The 20332-nt window shown below is 35.8% G+C and overlaps 4 protein-coding genes and 1 pseudogene across 7 annotated transcripts; 2 read left to right on the top strand and 3 right to left on the bottom strand.

The window, feature by feature from the left end:
* Window positions 1-2050: 2050 nt before the first annotated feature.
* On the bottom strand, window positions 2051-2168 carry LOC128127485 (5S ribosomal RNA; annotated as a pseudogene).
* Window positions 2169-7782: 5614 nt separating this feature from the next.
* LOC128127064 (pseudouridine kinase) lies at window positions 7783-10120 on the top strand. 4 transcript variants are annotated; one of them, XM_052765317.1, is made up of 9 exons: window positions 7783-8022; window positions 8172-8303; window positions 8390-8492; window positions 8577-8624; window positions 8697-8794; window positions 8857-8971; window positions 9064-9146; window positions 9310-9841; window positions 9936-10120. In XM_052765317.1, exons 1-9 carry the CDS (start codon window positions 7993-7995, stop codon window positions 9992-9994), a joined length of 1200 nt encoding a protein of 399 aa, XP_052621277.1. In that variant the 5' UTR covers window positions 7783-7992; the 3' UTR covers window positions 9995-10120. The 4 variants fall into 4 exon arrangements, with proteins under 4 accessions (XP_052621277.1, XP_052621276.1, XP_052621275.1 ...); XM_052765316.1 differs by having other exon boundaries at window positions 8122-8303; XM_052765315.1 differs by having other exon boundaries at window positions 7783-8052.
* Window positions 9969-12235, bottom strand: LOC111895633 (putative pentatricopeptide repeat-containing protein At3g18840). Its single transcript, XM_023891709.3, has one exon. It carries the CDS (start codon window positions 12233-12235, stop codon window positions 10199-10201), a length of 2037 nt encoding a protein of 678 aa, XP_023747477.1. The 3' UTR covers window positions 9969-10198.
* A 229-nt stretch (window positions 12236-12464) lies between these two features.
* On the top strand, window positions 12465-14330 carry LOC111895626 (HVA22-like protein k). The gene is made up of 8 exons (XM_042896803.2): window positions 12465-12602; window positions 12947-13005; window positions 13174-13271; window positions 13389-13440; window positions 13526-13589; window positions 13669-13764; window positions 13866-13938; window positions 14039-14330. The coding sequence occupies exons 1-8, from the start codon at window positions 12570-12572 to the stop codon at window positions 14182-14184; spliced, it is 621 nt and encodes a 206-aa protein (XP_042752737.2). The 5' UTR covers window positions 12465-12569; the 3' UTR covers window positions 14185-14330.
* A 91-nt stretch (window positions 14331-14421) lies between these two features.
* On the bottom strand, window positions 14422-16213 carry LOC111895634 (pentatricopeptide repeat-containing protein At1g74630). The gene has a single exon (XM_023891710.3). The coding sequence runs from the start codon at window positions 16079-16081 to the stop codon at window positions 14525-14527; it is 1557 nt and encodes a 518-aa protein (XP_023747478.1). The 5' UTR covers window positions 16082-16213; the 3' UTR covers window positions 14422-14524.
* Between the last annotated feature and the right edge of the window lie 4119 nt (window positions 16214-20332).

The following is a 20332-nucleotide window of genomic DNA, read 5'->3' as shown; positions in this document are numbered from 1 at the left end:
TATAGGATGTTATTGTGCTGTAGTATTCTGTATATCTGTTTGTTTGTCTGCTAACTGGTCTTATGTTCATCTATTACTAGATATGTGTTAATTGCTATGTATATGTTGACATGATATGGTGATGTCGAGACTGTACTGCTTTATGTTGTCATTCAACAGACCAGGGCATTCCAACTGAAAGGTTGTGGGCGGCAAAATTCCAATCGAAAGGTTGTGTGACGCCTGCATATTCGTGCTAGTTAATTTAGAGACAATAAGCATCAAAAATGAATATTTGATAGAATATTATTTAGGATAAATAATATTAACCAGGTTATAGTATATATCACAAGGATTTCGTACATATAAAGAACGCTGAAATCCGAGTTATAACGAAGAAGTTATGACCCATTGAAGTTTTATGGTTAAACCGACACGACACTGCATAATGTAAAAATTGAATTCTTGATAAATTAATTTTTTGCAATAGAGATCTAAATGAAAGTTGTAGTGTACATTAAACCAAGAACGTACATAAAAAGAACGTCCAAATCTGACTTCATATGAGGAAGTTATGATTTTTCTAAGATTTAGCATAAGAGTATACAACCCAGAAATCGAATTTTAGATCGATCGAGTTTTAGCCGACACAATCTAAACGAGAATTGAAGATCTTGTTAATAGTAACTCAACGATATAAAGACAGACGAGAACGGACGTCGGATGACAAAGTTATGAATTTTTAACGGACTTTATATGTCTAAGCCTGTTAAAATATAACTTTAAAAATAAAGTCAAAATTAGCTGACGAAGTCTAAACAAAAGTTGTATATCACGTCGCCACCTACACGTGGATATAAAGAACGTTGAAAACGGAGCTCGTATACGAAAGTTACAGAATTTAGAAGTTTATTAAGTTGTGGAAGGATGCGAGGCTGACACATGGATAAATCCTGACCATTCCTTTCTCCTCACGACTTCGCTTCGGATGCCAACACCTACCCCTCGTACACACAACGTAGATCCTTGTACGTGCAGTGTACTCCGAGGTTACACCCAACGTAGTCCGAAGATGTAGCCTATAAATAGATGCGAAGTTCTTCCATCTTTCTCACACCTTTCCCATTCTTTTTCTCTCAAACATCCTTATTAACCCCTCCCATTCCCTAGTACTTCCCAAGTGCTAGAGGCGAGTCCCGGAGTGCCAGAAGGCTTCGAGAAGAAGATCTTTCAGCTCTGAAGTTCTGCCCGTGCAGAGCCCAGTTCTTCGCTAAACCCCCTTGTAAGTAAGTTATGCTTACCCTACTTTAAGTATAACTTGTGTTTAAGTTCATTATCGTTATTATGAACCTATAAGCAATATATGCGCTAAGAATAATAAAATATAAAATATACAAAGTGTTATTATAATACATTTTAACTGCTCACAGTATGGGGAATTTGGTTTGAAGGGTCGCATAGGGTTGTTGGATTTCAGAACAGCTTAAATGCAAAAATGGTCCTGCCCTCCGGTGTTTCATATATGGAACCTATCTGTACATAGTAGTTGAAAAGTATTTTTTAACACTTATAAAATAATATAGCTCGTATACCTTGAGTTAATAATTAGTCGCAATAAATATTAGACTAAAATCTAGTGATAATGATACTAGGTTTCGTCGAAGGAAAAAATGATTGTTAGAAGCGAAGCGTTGTCCGAATTTCGAGTCATCACTTTAACAAGTGAGTGCATAGTTACTTTCATCTTACATATAGATATGAAGTATTTAATATTAATACATGTTATATGTGTTTATTGTCTATGTTCCTGATATCTATGCTAGATGAACGATTTATACATGTTTTACTTGATTTAAACAGTAGGTGTTATATATATATATATATATATATATATATATATATATATATATATATATATATATATATATATATATATATATATGGTAAAGATGGGTAGATGAAAGATGAAAGATGAAATATCATATAGATGATGAGAGGTGAAAGATGATGAGAAGCCTTGATCCAATGTAACATCCCCCTCTGGCACGTATCACAATATTGTCCGTTTTGGGCTACTCGGCACGAGGACTTCCCAGGGGGTCACCCATCCTGGTACTACTCCCGCCCGAGCACGCTTAACTGCAGAGTTCTTATGGGATCTGCTGCCCTCATGGCTTTAAAACGCGTTGTGTTAGGAAAGGTATCCACACCCCTTATAAGGAATACTTAGTTCTCCTTCCCAGTCGATGTGGGATCAGATCTAACCAACTTTCACCCCCCATTATAGGGTTCGACGTCCCCGTCGAACACATCGACATGTGCCCTGGCTCTGATACCATTTGTAACATCCCCCTCTGGCACGTATCACAATATTGTCCGTTTTGGGCTACTCGGCACGAGGACTTCCCAGGGGGTCACCCATTGTGATACGTGCCAGAGGGGGATGTTACAAATGGTATCAGAGCCAGGGAACAGGTCGATGTGTTCGACGGGGACGTCGAACCCTATAATGGGGGGTGAAAGTGGGTTAGATCTGATCCCACATCGGCTGGGAAGGAGAACTAAGCATTCCTTATAAGGGGTGTGGATACCTTCCCTAACACAACGCATTTTAAAGCCGTGAGGGCAGCAGATCCCATAAGAACTCTGCAGTTAAGCGTGCTCGGGCGGGAGTAGTACTAGGATGGTTGACCCCCTGGGAAGTCCTCGTGCTGAGTGGCCCAAAGTGGACAATATTGTGATACGTGCCAGAGAGGGATGTTACACCCAAGCGATGATCTAGTCATCTAGCAGAGATAGATGACGACCACAGACTATTCTAGATAGTCCAGTGGAACGCTAGCATGCTCACAACCTGTAGGTGTTGTGAACGATATACTCACTAGATGTACCCTAAAAAACTTGGAAGCTATGGACTTAGTGCCTTACAAATGAACGTTGGCACCTATGGATTTAGTGCCTAATAGATAACATCGGCAACTATGGACTTAGTGCCTGTTAGATAAACCCTAGCAGTGATGGACTTCGTGTCTATTCCTTAGGAATAAATATTAAGGGATATATGATTCTTAGGGAAGATACTTAAGAATAATGAATATAATAGGGATGGGTAGCTGGGTTAATTGTTAGATGATGAAACATAATAACTATATTACCGTGGGTTGAGAACCCTATGTACTCACCAGGTTTCCCAACCTGACCCACTCAGTTTATTTGTATCACAGGTGTTGATAAGAAGCTACAATACACTGAGAGGTTAAAGGAGATTTAAATCATTAGTATAAATGAATGTAAGGTTTGTTTATGCTTATGTTTCTGTATTGACGATGGCATCCCAATCTTTTAATATAAACAAAATACATTTCTTTGGAAATGCTTTGATAGTATCCTTATCATGTTTTCTGTGAACAAATTCCGCAATATTATTCCTTAAAATGGATACTCTGATTTTTAAATAAGCATAAATAAAAATTTTAAAATAATCGTGAATTTGGGGATGTCACAGGTTATGGTCCGGGGGTAATCCAACCGGAGGTTGTGGACCCAATATATATTGGCAATCCAACCGAAAGGTTGTGGGCCGGGGCATGCAAACAGAAAGGTTATGGGACGGGGTAATCCAACCTGAAGGTTGTGGACCCGTGATTTGTCTGGTTATATGTTTGTGTGGTGATACTTAGGGGGAACTCACTAAGTTTTGGCTTACAATTTTTGTTTATCGATTCAGGTACTTCTGATGGTCGTGGAAAGGCAAAGACATGATCATACACAACTTCCTGTTTTATGTCACCAGGTATTGGTTAAAACTCTGATTTAAAATAATGCTTTTGAAACTATGACTCTTTTTGTAAACATGATTGATTAATGGTTGATTTCGAAAATTTTAAATTTGTTGTCATTTTTAGAGTGTTAGATATCATAAACATGTTTTTATCAACTATAACAGTTATAAAAGCATGTCGATTATTTACGTTAAAAAGTCGTTTTATTTTAAATGATGCGTTTTAACGTTTTTGTAAACTCGTATTATTTATTGGGAATGTTGGTTTCACATTGGATGAAACCTGGTTTTTGGTCAAAATGCAGCCGTTATGCTACCCAGTTTTTATCAGGAAAATTTTATATAAATTTTTAAATAATAAGTCTAGTAAACTTTGTAACCTAAGTTTTAAGACTTAATATTTCATTTTTAACGACTTGAACAAGTAAGAGTCTAATAAACTTTTAACCAAAGTTTAGGACTAAATTACACGTACTCACTGTTTGATCTAGTTAACTCTAGTTTCCCTATATATGAGATGTTCCCTTCATCCACTAAGAATGTAAAACTTAATAAAACTTATTGTGTTATAACCGTTAATCCACAAGGAACGAGGAGCTTTTTGTATAGCTCTATACGGGTTTACTACGCTGCCCGTGGTTGCTAGCTACAACCTAAATCTGATGAGTCAAAACGGGCGTTAATTTTCAATCTATTATTATTTCATGATGTCGATGAAACGTCGGAGATGTTCTCAGCATGCTTCATTTGCAGTGCTATTTCAAGGTTTGCTCGTCCATAGTTCGGTTAAGGCTCATTATAGACCCCAGAGTTTGTTTTAATGTACGTATAGAATTGAAGTAGTGTTTATATGTGGTTTAGATACTCATACAAGGTTTAATAAGACTGGATGTAGTAGGAATGGTTTGCTCAAATGGATAAGTGTCGGTTATCAGATTAAGTTGAATATTACTTAATAAACCCTTCGAAATAACTTTTTATTATTTAGAAACTTATATATAATAAGTGTTGGATTAAAGTGTCTAAGCTCATAACTAAATTGGTATAAACTTGCAAATAGAAGCAAAGTCCTTTTTGGGTTGCTCTCATAACCAGAAATAACTAGAAATGATATTAGGAGAGAGAGAGAGAGAGAGAGAGGGAGAGGGAGAGGGAGAGAGAGAGAGAGAGAGAGAGAGAGAGAAAGTGGAGGGAGAGAAATGATTTGTTAATATATATTATGTGATTAATATATTAATTGGAAATAGATGTTTGATCAGTTAATTTGTTATGTGATTAATAAATTAATATGAGATCAGTAGTTAAATAATAGATTTGTTAATTTATATGGTTAATAAATTAATAAGAAATCAATTAGAATTGGTTAATTATTAATCAAAATTAATCTGGAATTAATTCGGGATTAACTAGAATTAATTAATGGTGCAATGGGTGAACTGTAATTATTCAACAGTTAAACAAAAGAGACAATTCCAGAACCATCCAAGGGTGGACGATTTTGGGAGCTCTTTTAGGGTTTCCAGAAGCCTCCTGGATGCTAATAAGGAAATGATTTGAATTAGGATTAAATCCATATTTAATTAATTCATATTTGGCTTTGCCTACATGTTATCTAAACTATAAATAAGACTCCTTAGGCATCAAATTTCGTGGACACCTTTACCTAAAAGCTTAGGAACGAAATTTCTATCCCTCTCCCCCCCTCTCTCTCTCCTCTTCATTCTAGGGCTTCCAGGGTTTTGGGTGTGAGCCATTAGAAGCATCATACTTTTGATGCTTGCTTTCTAAAGACACAAATGAAGGGATTACAAGAATTGTTTACAATAAAAATTCTAAGGTATGTAAACCCTAACACTTGTATGATTTTCGAATTAACTAAGGTTTATGCTAGATTTTGTTATTCAAATTATGTTGCCTTTAAAGTGTAAGACACATATCCTTTTAGGTTTCATGTGTCATTTTCTTAATTGTTAAGTGATTTCCTGTATTGAGTATTTTGTTGTAACCTAATAAACCCATCAATGAGTTATTTACATAAGCAACATTTTTACTTGAATGAGATTGCAAGGGTATAAACGATTTATTTTTATAATTTTTAGTAGGAAAAAGTACTTTTATTTTATATAACTGATATTCAAAAATATTTATATAAAATACACTTTTTGTCATAAAAGTACACAGTGTCAAAACCTGTGGAACTTACCAATAATTGTTGTTAGCGTATTTTAAATACATGTATTCTCAAGTAATTAAAGAGCTGAAGTTTCACCAGGGGACGTTATGGAATCCCTATTTAACTTTGATATTGCCTACGTATTTCTGCAACTGTTTTTGTCTTTGAAGAATTGCTTCAGAATGTGTAATGATGAACAAAATATGTATAGGTATTGCAATATTTATTATTATTATTTGTATATTGTTTAATGTCTGCTTTTTTGTGATCCATTCGTTATGTCACTCACCTCAGCGCTTCCGTCGCCGACTGTGGATGTGACAAATGGCCTGGATCTTTCAATTCCCCCAAAACCTAACCCTAATTTCGATCCATGACTCCCCAATCTCAGTTTCAATCTCTTTCATCTTCATCATCATCATCATCATCATCACCATCACCTTCTTCATCAAGTTTTACCCCTTAATCTAAACTTTTCATGGTCGTTTAAATATCTTATTGATGTTCGATAATGGTGGAGCTTTATAAATCCACCAAGAACATGAAAGGATTTTACGTGAGGATGAAGTTCTTTCGAACCAGAAACTCAAAACTAGAAAAAACCCTTTTGCTTCAGATGTTTTAGATACATCAGATGGCTTATCTGGTTTTCCCTCTGGTTTACTTCTTTACTTAGTTTCTCAACAATCATGAATCCACTACGAATTCATTGAAGAAAACGATAATCACTCACTCTCAATCCAATGTTATTTCTTGTCCCCTTTTTGAGTTAGTTCCCCAACAACCCATAATTAATCAAGGTTTGAATTGGATAATTTGATTGACAAGTTTCTGTAAGGTTGGTTTGAGTTGATTTGCAGGTTTGTTGAATGATTTGAAGGTGTATGTAAACGAATTACCATCGAAAAACAACTACAATTGCTATCAAACAAATGGTGCAATAATCTGTAGTATGTAAGAATTGAGTTATGTATATGAAATCAATCACCAAAAGCAATAAGAACACATTAAGTAAATAAGATCTGATTGACTCATTAATGGTCTGTAAGAGTACATGAGTTTAAGAGAGAATACAATGATAAACAACCCAAAAAGTTACTCTCTACCTTTATACCTACTCTATTTATAAAGTGTTACAGACATACAAAAAGTGTAAAGACTAAACATTACAGTTCGACTTCGATATGCCTTATAAATACATACACTTTGAAATCCACGATTTCACACCCTAACAGACTTAGTTCAATTTCGACTTCTCACTGTACATTTCAAACCCTACAATCTCCCCCTTATTGAGAAAAAACGAAATCACGCTATAAGCTTCATAGTCTGTAGAAGTACAGACTAATAAATTGAAGGGTATTCTTTAACAAAATGTATAAGACTAAAATATATATATATATATATATATATATATATATATATATATATATATATATATATATATATATATATATATATATATATATTAAAGTATATATCTTTTGTGCAAAAAATGGTGTCCGATAGGATTCATTTTCAAAACAACTTATTTATTTATTGATTTTTTTTAGAATTAAAAAATGGAAAAAAATGAAAAAATGTTTGAAAAACTCAAAATATTTTTTTAAAATAATTTTTCTATTTACCTAAAAAATATAAAAACAATTTAAAACATGACTTTTTAATTTTTTTTAGCTTCTTAACCATTGCTTTAAATAAAATAATTTTAAGAAGATTTAATCAAACATTTTTTAACTTGTTAATTCAACTAATCAAAATATTTTTTAAAATTCTTTTTCATCATCACAATAAATCAATAAACATTTTTATTTAAAAATCGAAACACCCCCCTAACTAGTTGTGAAACTACCATTCCAAGATCTAGGGCCATTAAATCATTAATATCCAGTACTAATGTTTTGTTAATCGATCTTTGAAATTCATTGCGTATCATAGAGACGCTGCTTTGATTCATAAATCATCGTCGTGTTCATCGTCGGACTCGTATTAACTCTATATCACTCATCGGTAGTACTGCAGTAGCTCGAGATAATTCAGGGGAGTTTTCGGAGGCAGTATGGATCGTCACTCTCATCAAAAACCACAAGTATACCAACAAATTTATCTTCTTTCCTCAGTTAAATTTCTCAACTTTTTGTTTCTATCTGTATCTGGTTAATTATTCCCGATTTCTCAATTTTTTTAGCCTGTTACATGTCTAAATGCTCATTAAGGTCTTCCAATGAGCGATTGCAGTGGCTAGTTAAGAGCGAAAATCAGAAAGAGGAAGAAGGTGAAGCGCAGGCTGTGATAATTGGTGGTATGGTGTTAGACATACACGCCATTCCTTCTATTCCTCCAAACCCTAGAACCACCGTTCCTGGCAAGGTACATCGATGATACTTCCAGTTTGAAAATGATAATAGTTTGTTAGAAACAAACAATTCAATGTCGATTCATAATCCAATATTCAGGTGCGATATGCAGCAGGAGGTGTAGCAAGGAACATTGCCGAATGTGTATCAAAGCTTGGAACAAAGCCTTTCATGATAAGCGCATTAGGATCGGACATCGCAGGTTCGAATTCAGTATCCTATGAATCAAAATATCAAATCACAACTGTATTTACGAATTGCTAATGTAAATTTTCAAATGCAACAGGAAATATGCTGTTAGAGTACTGGAAATCTACAGGATTATCAACAGAAGGTAGATTTTTTTAGTTCTGATTGAAATTTTCATGAGTTACAGTTTTGTAACAAAGAAACAATCTTATTAAAGGTATTCGAATGGGCAATGAGATACAGACTCCAGTTGTATCCATTGTCTTTGATACTGAAGGAGAATCTGCAGCTGCTGTTGCAAGTGTTGAATCTCTTGTAAGTTACATATTACCACTTTTGTAAACTTTTTCCATACTTATATTTGTTGTTTGACACAGGAACAATTTCTTACACCCAAATGGATTCAACAATTTAAATCAAATATTTCATCTGCTCCTATTGTCATGGTTGATGCAAACTTAAGTCCATTAGCTCTTGAAGCATCTTGTCAATGTATGTACTATGTATATGTATATGTAACAACACCCCCCCCCCCCCCCCCCCCCCCCCTCCCCCAATGTCTAATGAAGTCATTTTACTTGCAGTGGCAGCAGAGGTGGGTACCCCAGTGTGGTTTGAGCCTGTATCTGTAGCCAAGTCAAGAAGAATTGTTTCAGTTGCCAAGTATGTGAGTTTCCTATTTTACCCCTCTATTGTAAAAATAATAAGCTTGAAATATTATTGTTTCATTAATAGTGTATCTTGCAAATTTGACACCAATTTTTTTTTTGTGACACGTTAATTATAAGAGTAATAAACTTATTGAAAATAAAATACTGATTTTTTTACAGATAACCTTCACTTCACCTAATGAAGATGAATTAATTGCTATGGCAAATGCTCTATCTCCCAAACACACCTTCTCCCCAATTCAAAAAGAAGCCTCCACAATAACCTCTCTATTCCAACAACTAAAACCAGCAATCTCAATTTTGTTAGAAAAAGGCATCAAAGTAGTCATTCTAACCCTTGGATCAAAAGGCGTATTATTATGTTCCAAAAAACACTTCAATTTCCTTCATTCTATTTGCCCAAAAAGAAACAACAATAACAAAAGGTTGCAAGAAGCTATAAATCTAGTCTGCCCGGTGGGCCGGTTTTCCGGCGGTGGTGGTGGAGGTGTGGTCCATTTTCCGGCGGTGTCATTGGCGGCAGTTGTGAGGTTGACCGGAGCTGGGGATTGTTTGGTGGGTGGTGTGGTGGCGTCTGTTTGTGGTGGTTTGGATTTAATGCAAAGTGTTGCAGTTGGAATTGCAACTGCTAAAGCTGCTGTTGAAGTGGAGACCAATGTGCCTCTTCAATTTGATTTCGACCATATTGCAGGTATGTTTTTATTGCTGATGTGGCATATAAAGAAGGAAATGTTACATTTTTCTTGGAAGAATTTGGATACTTACATTGTATTTTATGTGTGCAGAGGATGCAAGATCGGTGTACTTGGGTGCAAAGGTTGTTTTTTCTCAGTCTATGTTGTAAGACCATATATAATTTCCAACGTTGAATGAAGAAGGTTCTAGAAGCTTCTAATGTTTTGGAATATTCCAAACTTTATGTATTGTTATCAAGATAATAAAATAATAGTGTCATGTATTGTTACTAAAATCGATATCGTTGTCAAGGTCCAAAAAGATAGAACAAAATGAGACAAGATATAAAAAGACGTAAATATCCTCAAAAAAATTAACCATATAAAATTTTTTCAGTTTCGATCATTTCCATAACCAATAATCCTAAAATACCATATACACCTTCCATTTCCAAATGACACGTGTCACCGGAGATAAAGCTATGAACTTTCCCATCAACATGAACCCAACTACACCCAGCCACCTTACCAACCTCCTTCCCTCTCATCATCTTCCTCATCCTCCCCACCTCCTTCCACCGCCCCTCCGCCGCATAAACATTCGCCAACTGTACATACCTGGTCCCACTCTTCCCGCCAATTCTCAACAACTCCTCCTCCACTTCCCGTGCCAGCTCACCTTTCCGGTGAACCCTACACCCACTCAAAAACGATCCAACCGCCACCACATCTAACTCCACCGGAATCTTCCTCATAAACTCCATAGCTCTCTCCACCTCATTACATCTCCCATATAGATCAATCATACACGAATAGTGATCGATTTCAGGTTCGATTTTATAAACTTCCGTCATCAATTTGAAATAATCCTCGCCGGTTTTAACCAACCCACAGTGACGACAAACCGATAAAATCGCGATGAAAGTTACGTTATCCGGTTGAAACCCTAATTTCACCATGTTATTGAAGAGCTCAAAAGCTTTATCTTCATAACCATGGTGAGCGAAACCTAATATCATGATATTGTACATCACCAGATCCCTAAATTTCGAACTTTTGAAGATTATTTCTGCGTATTTTATATTCCCGCATTTCGAATACATATCGATTAACGCACTGATTGTTTTATAATCGATTTCAACTATCGTTCTTATTAAATACCCATGAATTTGTTTTCCGGGATCGATGATTGCTTGTAATGCGCATGCACCAAGCAAAGTTGCAAGAATCGAACAATTGGGGATTGTTTTTTCTTGAATTTTGAAGAATTGAAAGAGTTTGAAGACATCTGAAGAATCATGACTGTTTAAGTATCCGGAAAACATAGCTGACCAGACTACAGTGTTCTTAGATTTTAAAGAATCGAAAAGTTTTCGAGCTTTTATCATATCGTGTTGTGAAGAGTATCCTACAATCATTGAAGTAGTTGAAAACATGTTTTCGATTTTATTTCTTGAATGGATTGATTCAGCGTACCTCATGTTGCCACATTTGCAGTAGAGATCGATGATTCCACTGATAATGAAAGGATTCGAGTTCATTCTGTTCTTCACAATTCTGCCATGAACTTCTTTCCCCAATTTTAAACTTTTTGTAGAAGAGCAAGCACTCAGAACGCTAGCAAAAGTGTGTTCATTCCAATGAAATCCGTTTTTCATCATCAAAGAAGATAATTCAATGGCGTCTTTATGATACCCATTTTGGGTGTAACCTGTAATCATCGTGTTCCATGATACCACATCGTTTAACTCCAATTGATTTGAAAAAATCTCCATAGCCATATCTAATCTTCCTTCTCTACAACAAGCAGCAACAACTGCATTTTTGGAAACGACATCCACTGACTCAAAATTACAGCCATGGAAGGCCTCGTAAGCTTCGTTAAAACACCCAGATTTTGAATACATATCAACCAGCGCACTCACTGAAAACCCACTTAAATTATTTCCAGTTTTCACCATGAACGAATGTAATTGTTTCCCATATCTTGAATTCCGAATCTTCGCTGTCAAATTACACATCGTGGTGAGAGTAAATTCATCTATCTGCGCATCATATTCATACCCTGTGAAATGCATCTGTGTGAATAAATCAAATGCTTGCGTTTCATGACCTTCACTGTTTGCGTATCCAGACAACATGGAATTGTAAGTGACCGAATCTTTACATGGCGCAGCATCGAAGAGAATTTGGGCCTTGGGTAAGTTGTTGGATTTTATATGGGCTGAAATTATGGCGTTCCATGTGAAGACATTTCGTTCAGGCATTTCGTCGAACAGGTTGCAGGCTTGTTGTAGGAATCCATGTTTGGAGTATAAATGTATAAGCTGATTGCATGAAAAGAGTGTAGGAGTGTGACCGGATTTTATGGCGTAGACTTGTGATTTGAGAGCGTCGATGAATAACCTCATTCGTGAACAATTTCATCTCCCACATCCACAGTCGCTTGTTCTCTTGAATTCTTGATTCAGATGTACAAAAATCGATGCGTGATGTGAAGTCTTCCCTCCTCTATTCTCTTAAAAAATGTTAAGCGTCTAAAAGTGACAAATAAAAAAAGTTGAAGGGCCTTTTTTGAATTATGATAAAGTTACTGGACCGGAATGTAAATATTTTCCGCCAACAACATAAACGGTCTCCGCCCTAATTTCCTTTAAAAGTTTAAACCTGCGTTTCCGGATCTAATAACCTTCTGATCACTCTATCGATTACAGAATCCGATTGCAGAGATCCGGTTTCAATACGATGTCGATCCTAGGTTCAAATATCCCGAGCGAGGTAATCGATCTTAAAGTCCTTATGTTAGGGTTTCTTTTGTTCTTAGCGTCGATTTCACAATTTGAAATCATTTCTCTTGAATCGGTATCTGTTTTCATTTCTTATAACATCGTTCAATTCTTCCCCAAAAAACTAGTAATCAGATGAAATGAGGACGCTGAATCGTAGGTTTGTCGTTATGGAACTTCGTCGTGTTCATCATCTTCGTCAATGTGTTGGAAAAACTTTGTAGATATGTAGATATTAAATTTTCTGGGTTGCAACATACGAACACAGATTTTTGAGCTAAGATTTATTCTATCAATGATGATTCAATAAATTTGGGGATTTTTCATGTAATGCAGGTTGGCCTGAAGTTGCTTCTTTGCCCACTTGGATCCAACATTGTGCTAAAAACAGCATGGTAAGGTTTGAATTAAGTCATATGATAATTGAGTAATTCAATTCAATGCATATAAATTATTCTGTTAGTCCCAATTACTCAAATTGATTAGGTTTTCATGTTCTTAGATGTGAAGAAAGTATATGAATTCCATTTTTCAAATTGTAACACATTGTGTTCTTTCTGTAGCTGTTCTGTAGGTGTTATTTTGCCTGTTTACTCTACATTTAAAGCCATTGAAACAAATAATTCAACTGATCAACAAAAATGGCTTTTATACTGGGCAGGTTAGTAATGCTGTGACCTATATATACTTCAACATAAGTTTATATAATGTTACATTTATCTGTTATTTTAAAATCATTATGATATTGGTAATATCTTGGAGGATTTATTGGCTGCAGCATATGGGAGTTTTAGCATTGCAGAAACATTTGCAGATAAAATTATCTCATGGTATTATCATGTTTATCCCAACTCTCAAATTGAAGGTGGCAGTGGCATATATGTAATTATTTGTTTTTTTTTTTTTTTGTCTTAGGTTTCCACTATACCATCACATGAAGTTTGCTTTTCTTGTTTGGCTTCAACTTCCCACTACCAATGTAAGCAATCTTTTTCTTAAATATCCTAAATTAAAAGTAAAAAAAAAATGATATTTGAGTTTGTTTTATTGTTGTACAGGGTGCTAAACATTTATACATGAGTCATTTACGTCCTTTCCTTTTGAGGCATCAAGCTAATCTAGATCAAATTGTGGGAATCTTGTACAATGAAACAGTAAATAAATCCTCTTTCTTTTATTTTTACATATATATTTTACATTTTAACCTACTAATTTGTAATTTAAAAAAAAAAAACGTCTTTTTATGATCTTTCAGGGTAAATTTGTTAGTGCTCACGAAGGGGAATTTAGATTCATGAAGGCAATTGCCCTGAAGATTTTGATATCAGGTATTATTGGTATCAGAGCATTGGTTTAAGTGAATCAAGTATTGATCTATATGGTGATTGATTTTATTTTTATTTATTTTATTTGCTTTATTGGAATTAGCAAAACATTTTATCAACGATAGCAGTCAACCGGTCCCACCTCCAGAGGGAAGAATCACAGGCTTAGGCGAACAAATAGACAGCTCTGATGATGATGATGATGATATTGATGATATTGATGGTTATGTAACTGTGCCTGCAACTTAATGCATGATCAAGCAACAATGTACATGACACAAAATTGTTGCTTTTGATATCAAGTAAATGTTCAAACCTTTTTTTGTTAGTTTATGAAATGGATTCTGTAAATAATTTTTTTTTTACTATTACTATTAGAGTATATTATTGTGTTATATTTCCATGTCAGCATTTTTTGATTCAAGTGTTGGTTAATGGTTGTGGAGTTAGTTGTTAGATATTGGTTAGTAAAGACATGTAGTGATGTATGGTTGAAATTGTTTGACATTATGTTAAACCATATTTAAATATGTTGCATCAATATATAAAGCATGTGGAATTGCATTATCACTTTGTAACACATTTCACCTCAACTAACTTCACTCACACTCCATCCCGGGGTTTTCATTAACCCCCGACTATCCATCATCTGTCTAACACCCGCAACATCTTTCCATTTCCCAACACTTGCATATATATTTGACAACAAAACACAATCACCCGAATCATTAGGATCCACTTCCAACAATCTCCTTCTCACTTTCTCACCCAACTCCACATCACCATGAATCCCACAAGCCCCCAAAAGCGTCCTCCAAATCACATCATTCGCCTCAATTGGCATTTTCATTATAAACTCATACGCCTTTTTAAGCTCCCCACTTCGCCCATATAAATCAACCATACACCCATAATGTTCATAACTCGGTTCAATTCCATACTCATTTTTCATCATGGAAAAGTATTTACATCCGTGTTGGATTAAACCCGCGTGACTACACGCGTAAAGAATGGAAATGAATGCAATTCCATCGGGTTTAACCCCCGAATCCACCATTTCATGGAAGAGCTCCATGGCTTCTTCTCCGTACCCTTGCATTGCTATTCCAGCCACCATTGTTGTCCAAGAAACTAAGTTCTTTTTCCCGGGCATTTTTTCAAAAACCAAACGACCCATGTTTATGTTCCCGGATTTAAAGTAAGTGTCCATTAACGCATTGGTGATAGAACTTCTTGAAACAAACCCTGATTTCTCTAAATAACAATGGAGAATCTTGCTGAATTGGAATTCACCAGATTGTGTACAAACAGAGAGAATTCCAGTTAGGCTTACCTCGTTAGGTTTTGATCCGAGTTTGTGAGACTGTAGGAAGAGATCGAAAGCTTCATTGAAGCATTCGTTGTGAGAAAACCCTGTGATCATTGTGCTCCAGGAAACATCGTCTTTTAATGGCATCTCGGAGAACAATTTCATGGCGAGGTGAACTTCCCCTGATTTCATATACCCGGATAACATGATGTTACTGGAGTGTATATCTCTAACCTGCATTCGTTTGTATAATGTCTCAGCTCCTTTTACGTCGTAACACCTAATGCAAGCTGTAATCATGGCGTTCCACGCCACCACATTTGGTTCAAACATTTCGTCGAACACCTTCTGGGCATGACAGATCCACCCACATTCTGCGTACATACTGACAAGCGTTGTCCCGACGTATAGATGGTTGTGTAATCCGTAGAGTATTGCTTGAGAATGGAGTTGGATCCCGGTGTTGTAAGATCTTATATTCGCAGCTGCTTTGAGAGAAAAGGCGAAGGAGAAGCTGTCTGGTTGCAGGTTGTTGGAGTTCCGACGCATGTCAATGAAGGTAGTGAAAGAGTTGTGTGGGTGATCTGAGTCGGAGAATCCGCGTATGACGGTGTTGTACATGAATGCGTCTGGATTTGGGAAGTGGAGGAGGAGAGAGTAGGCGTGGTGGAGAGCATCGGAGATGAGTGTGGCGCAGTGGAGGATGAGGTTTCCGGTAATGAATGCATCGGAGTCGAGCCCGGTTTTGAAGATGTGGGTGTGAACTTGAGTGACGGATCTAAGGGTGTTGCAGTGCTTTAATAGACATAAAAGCTCTGCAACGTTGCCATTGACCATTGGTGAAGATTCGTCGCCGGAAATTTGGCCGACCGGAGCAACGATAGGTGATTGAACTTTCGCAAGAAATTAATATGATTAATGTGCCCAACTAGATTAATTTACTTTCTAAAAAAACTGCAAAAATGGTCCTTGTGGTATGATTTTTTGGGGTTTTAATCCAAACTAAGATTTTTTTAGATTGATGGTCCTTTTGGCCATTTTGTATGTAGATTTGGTCCTTCATAAAATTGAAATGACTATAATACCCTTCTGACATATATTTTTTATTTTTTTATTTAATTTAAATGAAAATGAAAATAAATAATTAATTTGGGCCTCTCTCTCTCACACACACATATATCCCCCAGATTAATGCTTGTCTTCTTCACCTCTACATCTTCAATACAGAGTACAACTTTATGGAAATCCAATCAACAAATCTTCTATACTTCTAAACCCAGAAAATCAAGAACGGGGTGTAGCTCTTGATCGATAAAAGCATTGGTTCTTCTTCTTCTTTCCGTTAAAGTGTACACAGAGAGAAAACAAAACAAGTCTGGAGACGATTTCTCTCCCTCTGCATCACCACCGAAAACGTGCACCACCATCGGCGCCACAATCAATACCCATTGCAACTCGAATCCTAAGGAAATCAGCCCCTATCATCATCTCATACCTACAACTTGAGACTTGCTTATCAGTTTTACAAATAAAGAAGAAAGAGACATCGAATCTCCATCTCTGTCCCATCTTCTCGTTCAAAATCAAATAAGAAAAAGAGGATCATTGAGATCTGTTTATCAATTACCACACCAGATCTTGAAACAACAGAAGATAAAAAGGCTTACAATCGAAATAAGTACAAAAAGAAACATGTTGATCAGAAGCATGCAGTGAAAGGAAGGCGGAGGTCGTCGGTGGAAAGGCGGCAAAGGTCATCGGTAGAAATGGAAGCACCGTTGGGATTGGAAGAAAGAGCTAGGGAGGGATGATGGGGTGGCTTAGCTTTGATAAGAGAAGAAGAAATATGGAAGGAGGTTCGATCGAGTGTATGGGTTTGGGACGGGGAAAAAGAAAAATAGAGAGCCCCAATTATTGTCTACGTACGACACTCTTCCACTTCTTCATCCTCTAATTGAATTGTACATGCTTCCTCAAATGTTCAATCCATCAATGTGGAGATGTTGGAAGCTTGATTTTCAAAGATCTCAGTCCGATTGCAGGGAGATCTTGGCGTCACTGTAGATCTATGAACATGATTTGGTGGTATTAAGAAGGAAGATACAAAAAAGATGAATTAGTCCTGGTAAAAAGAAAAAGGATGGGGGTATACGGTAGAGAGAAAGAGAGGGAGAGAGAGAGAGAGAGAGAGAGAGAGAGAGAGAAGTAGGCCCATTTTTATATTTAATAATAAGAAGAATAATATTAAAAAGCGAAAGAAAAATGAAAAATAAATTTATTAAGGGTATAATAGTCTTTTTAGTTTGGATAGTGACCAAAACTACAAGCAAACTAGCTCAAAAGGACCATCAACCCAAAAAAAGTCAGGGTTTGGACTAAAACCCCAAAAAATGCATACCACAGGAACCATTTTTGCAATTTTGTCAAAAAAAACTAATCACTAATCATATGCAAACATTATTTTTTGTTTTTTTTAATTTTTAGATTGGACCGTATAGATATAAAGGTATCCATACTACATTGAACTTTAATGGATTGTCTCACCATTTTTTTTTTATATTTTATATAACTTTATTATTTTTTTCTAAAATGCATTGACCTCTAAGTTCAATAGAAAATTACAAAATTAATTTATATTATATATTTAACAATTAACAACTTTTATTTTTCTCATTCATTAAACTCTACGCATAGTTCCCAAGTTTAATAAAAAAACGCGAAAAGAAAAGAAAAGAAAGACATGAGAGAAAAGAAGAGAAAAGAAATGAAAACAAAATTTTCTCTTGTGTTTACGAGTTGGAGAAAAAGTTGAAGGAAAATTAATCATTTTGTTATTTCTTTCAAAATCAGAAGGAAAGTTAGTAGGGAAAGTGATCATTTCATTTCCCCCAACTTCCTTCCACTTTTTGTTTGGTTTTCTATTGGGTTTTTTAGCCCATGAAGAAAGTCCACTTGTTTGGCTCATATATATATATATATATATATATATATATATATATATATATATATATATATATATATATATATATGTGTGTGTGTTACATGTCCCAATTCCAAAAAAACACAAAAAAAAAAAAAATTCTCAACCACCTAGAGTAATAGTGAGAGCAAAAGAGAGAAATCAAGGGTTTCTTCAATTTCCGTTTTTGTGGACACACCTTCAATGTTCCTTCGTTTCCCGGAGATCCAACGGTCCGTTTTCTCTCATTTTTGGACAGCAGCTTCCCAACATCGAGGCCTTTAGATCCAAAGGTTTAAATTATCGATATCAGCTCCAGAGACTCGGGAATCATCGCTTTTGTTTGCTGCTGGAAATTAGGAACGTTTTTTGGTGATATTCTTCTTTGTCTTTGCTTATTTGATTCCATATACTTGATGTGATTTAGTTCCAAGTATATGATGATTATTGTATGCCTCTAGTACATCTAGAGAAGACTTTGTATTGCTCTAATATTGGTGATAGTGGATTTGAAGCGGCTCTAGTATTCCCGTGGTTTTACCCTCTTTTCTTGAGAGGTTTCCACTCTAAAATTCCGGTGTCTTTATTTGTTGATTACTTATTGTTTTGGGTTGATTATATTGATCATATAACTTGCATTGGGTCTGATTTGTTGCAAGTGAAACTATCATATTTTATTGCATCCTAAAAGATTCATTCAAGACGGGAATAGTTTAGTCAAACGAAGTATTATTCTACATTGTTATTTACCGTTGTGGCTGCGTTTTTCCCATCAAATTGGTATCAAATCTTGGTTCTTGTTATTAGGTTACTTGTTTGAACAGTGGAAGCTAATACAAATAGGACTGTAAATTTGAATGGTTCTAATTATCAAGTTTGGAGAGGCAAGATGGAAGACCTTCTTTATGTGAAGGATTATTATATGCATGTGTACTGAAAAACCCGATGATAAAACAGATGCAGAGTGGAATATTTTGCATAGAAAAGTTTGTGGGTATATTCGACAATGGGTTGATGATAATGTTTTGAACCATATTAGCGCGGGAACTCATGGTCGTAGTTTGTGGAACAAGCTTGAGCAGTTGTATGCTCTGAAGACCGGGAACAATAATTTGTTCCTGATTAAACAGTTGATTGGCTTGAAGTACCATGATGGAAATCCTATTAGTGATCATTTGAATTCTTTCCAGGGAATTATTAATCAGCTTGCAGGAATGGGTATCAAGTTTGAAGATGAGTTGCAAGGTTTATGGCTCCTTGACACTTCACCAGATTCTTGGGAAAATTTTAGGACATCCTTGTCCAACTCTGCACCAGATGGTATTATCACCATGGAATTGGCTAAAGGCGGTGTTTTAAATGAAGAGATGAGAAGAAAGTCACAAGGCTCCTCTTCACATTCAGATGTCTTGGTCACAGAAAGCAGGAGAGAAGTCAAAGTAGAGGTCCGAATAACAAATGGAAGCATCGCAGTAAATCTAAAGAAAAGTTTGCTGACTATAAGTGCAATCATTGTGGTAGAAAAGGGCACATGATACGATTCTGCAGACAGTTGAAAAAGGAGAACAAGAAGGCAAATTACAACAATCAAAATAACAACCACAAGAAAGATAATGGTGGTAATGATACTGCTGAAGTTAACACTGGTACCAAAGAGTTCTTTATTTTTTGTGATTATGATATAGTCAATCTTGCATATGATGATTTGAGTTAGGTTGTTGACAGTGGTGCTACTTGTCATGTGACATCACAAAGGGATTTTTACACATCTTACACTCCTGGTGATTTTGGGAATGTTAAGATGGGTAATAATGGGTTATCAAAGATTGTTGGAGTCGGAGATATTTGTTTGAAGTTTGAGACTGGGATGGAGTTGGTTCTACACAATGTAAAACATGTTCCAGATATTAGACATAGTTTGATCTCTGATGGCTTACTTGATGATGACGGTTACCATAGTACCTTTGGTGGTGGCATTTGGAAACTCACTCGTGGTTCTTTGATTGTGGCAAGAGGTGAAAGAAGCTCAAAGTTATACATGACACATCCGAAGATCTCCAAAGAATCGATCCATGCATCGATACATTGTGACATGACCGATTTGTGGCATAAGAGACTTGGTCACATGA

The sequence above is a fragment of the Lactuca sativa genome, chromosome 7, assembly GCF_002870075.4.
Source record: "Lactuca sativa cultivar Salinas chromosome 7, Lsat_Salinas_v11, whole genome shotgun sequence".
NCBI classification, from domain to species: domain Eukaryota; kingdom Viridiplantae; phylum Streptophyta; class Magnoliopsida; order Asterales; family Asteraceae; genus Lactuca; species Lactuca sativa.
The sequence above is the reverse complement of the archived record's forward strand: the minus strand, read 5'-3'. Positions and strand labels throughout refer to the sequence as shown.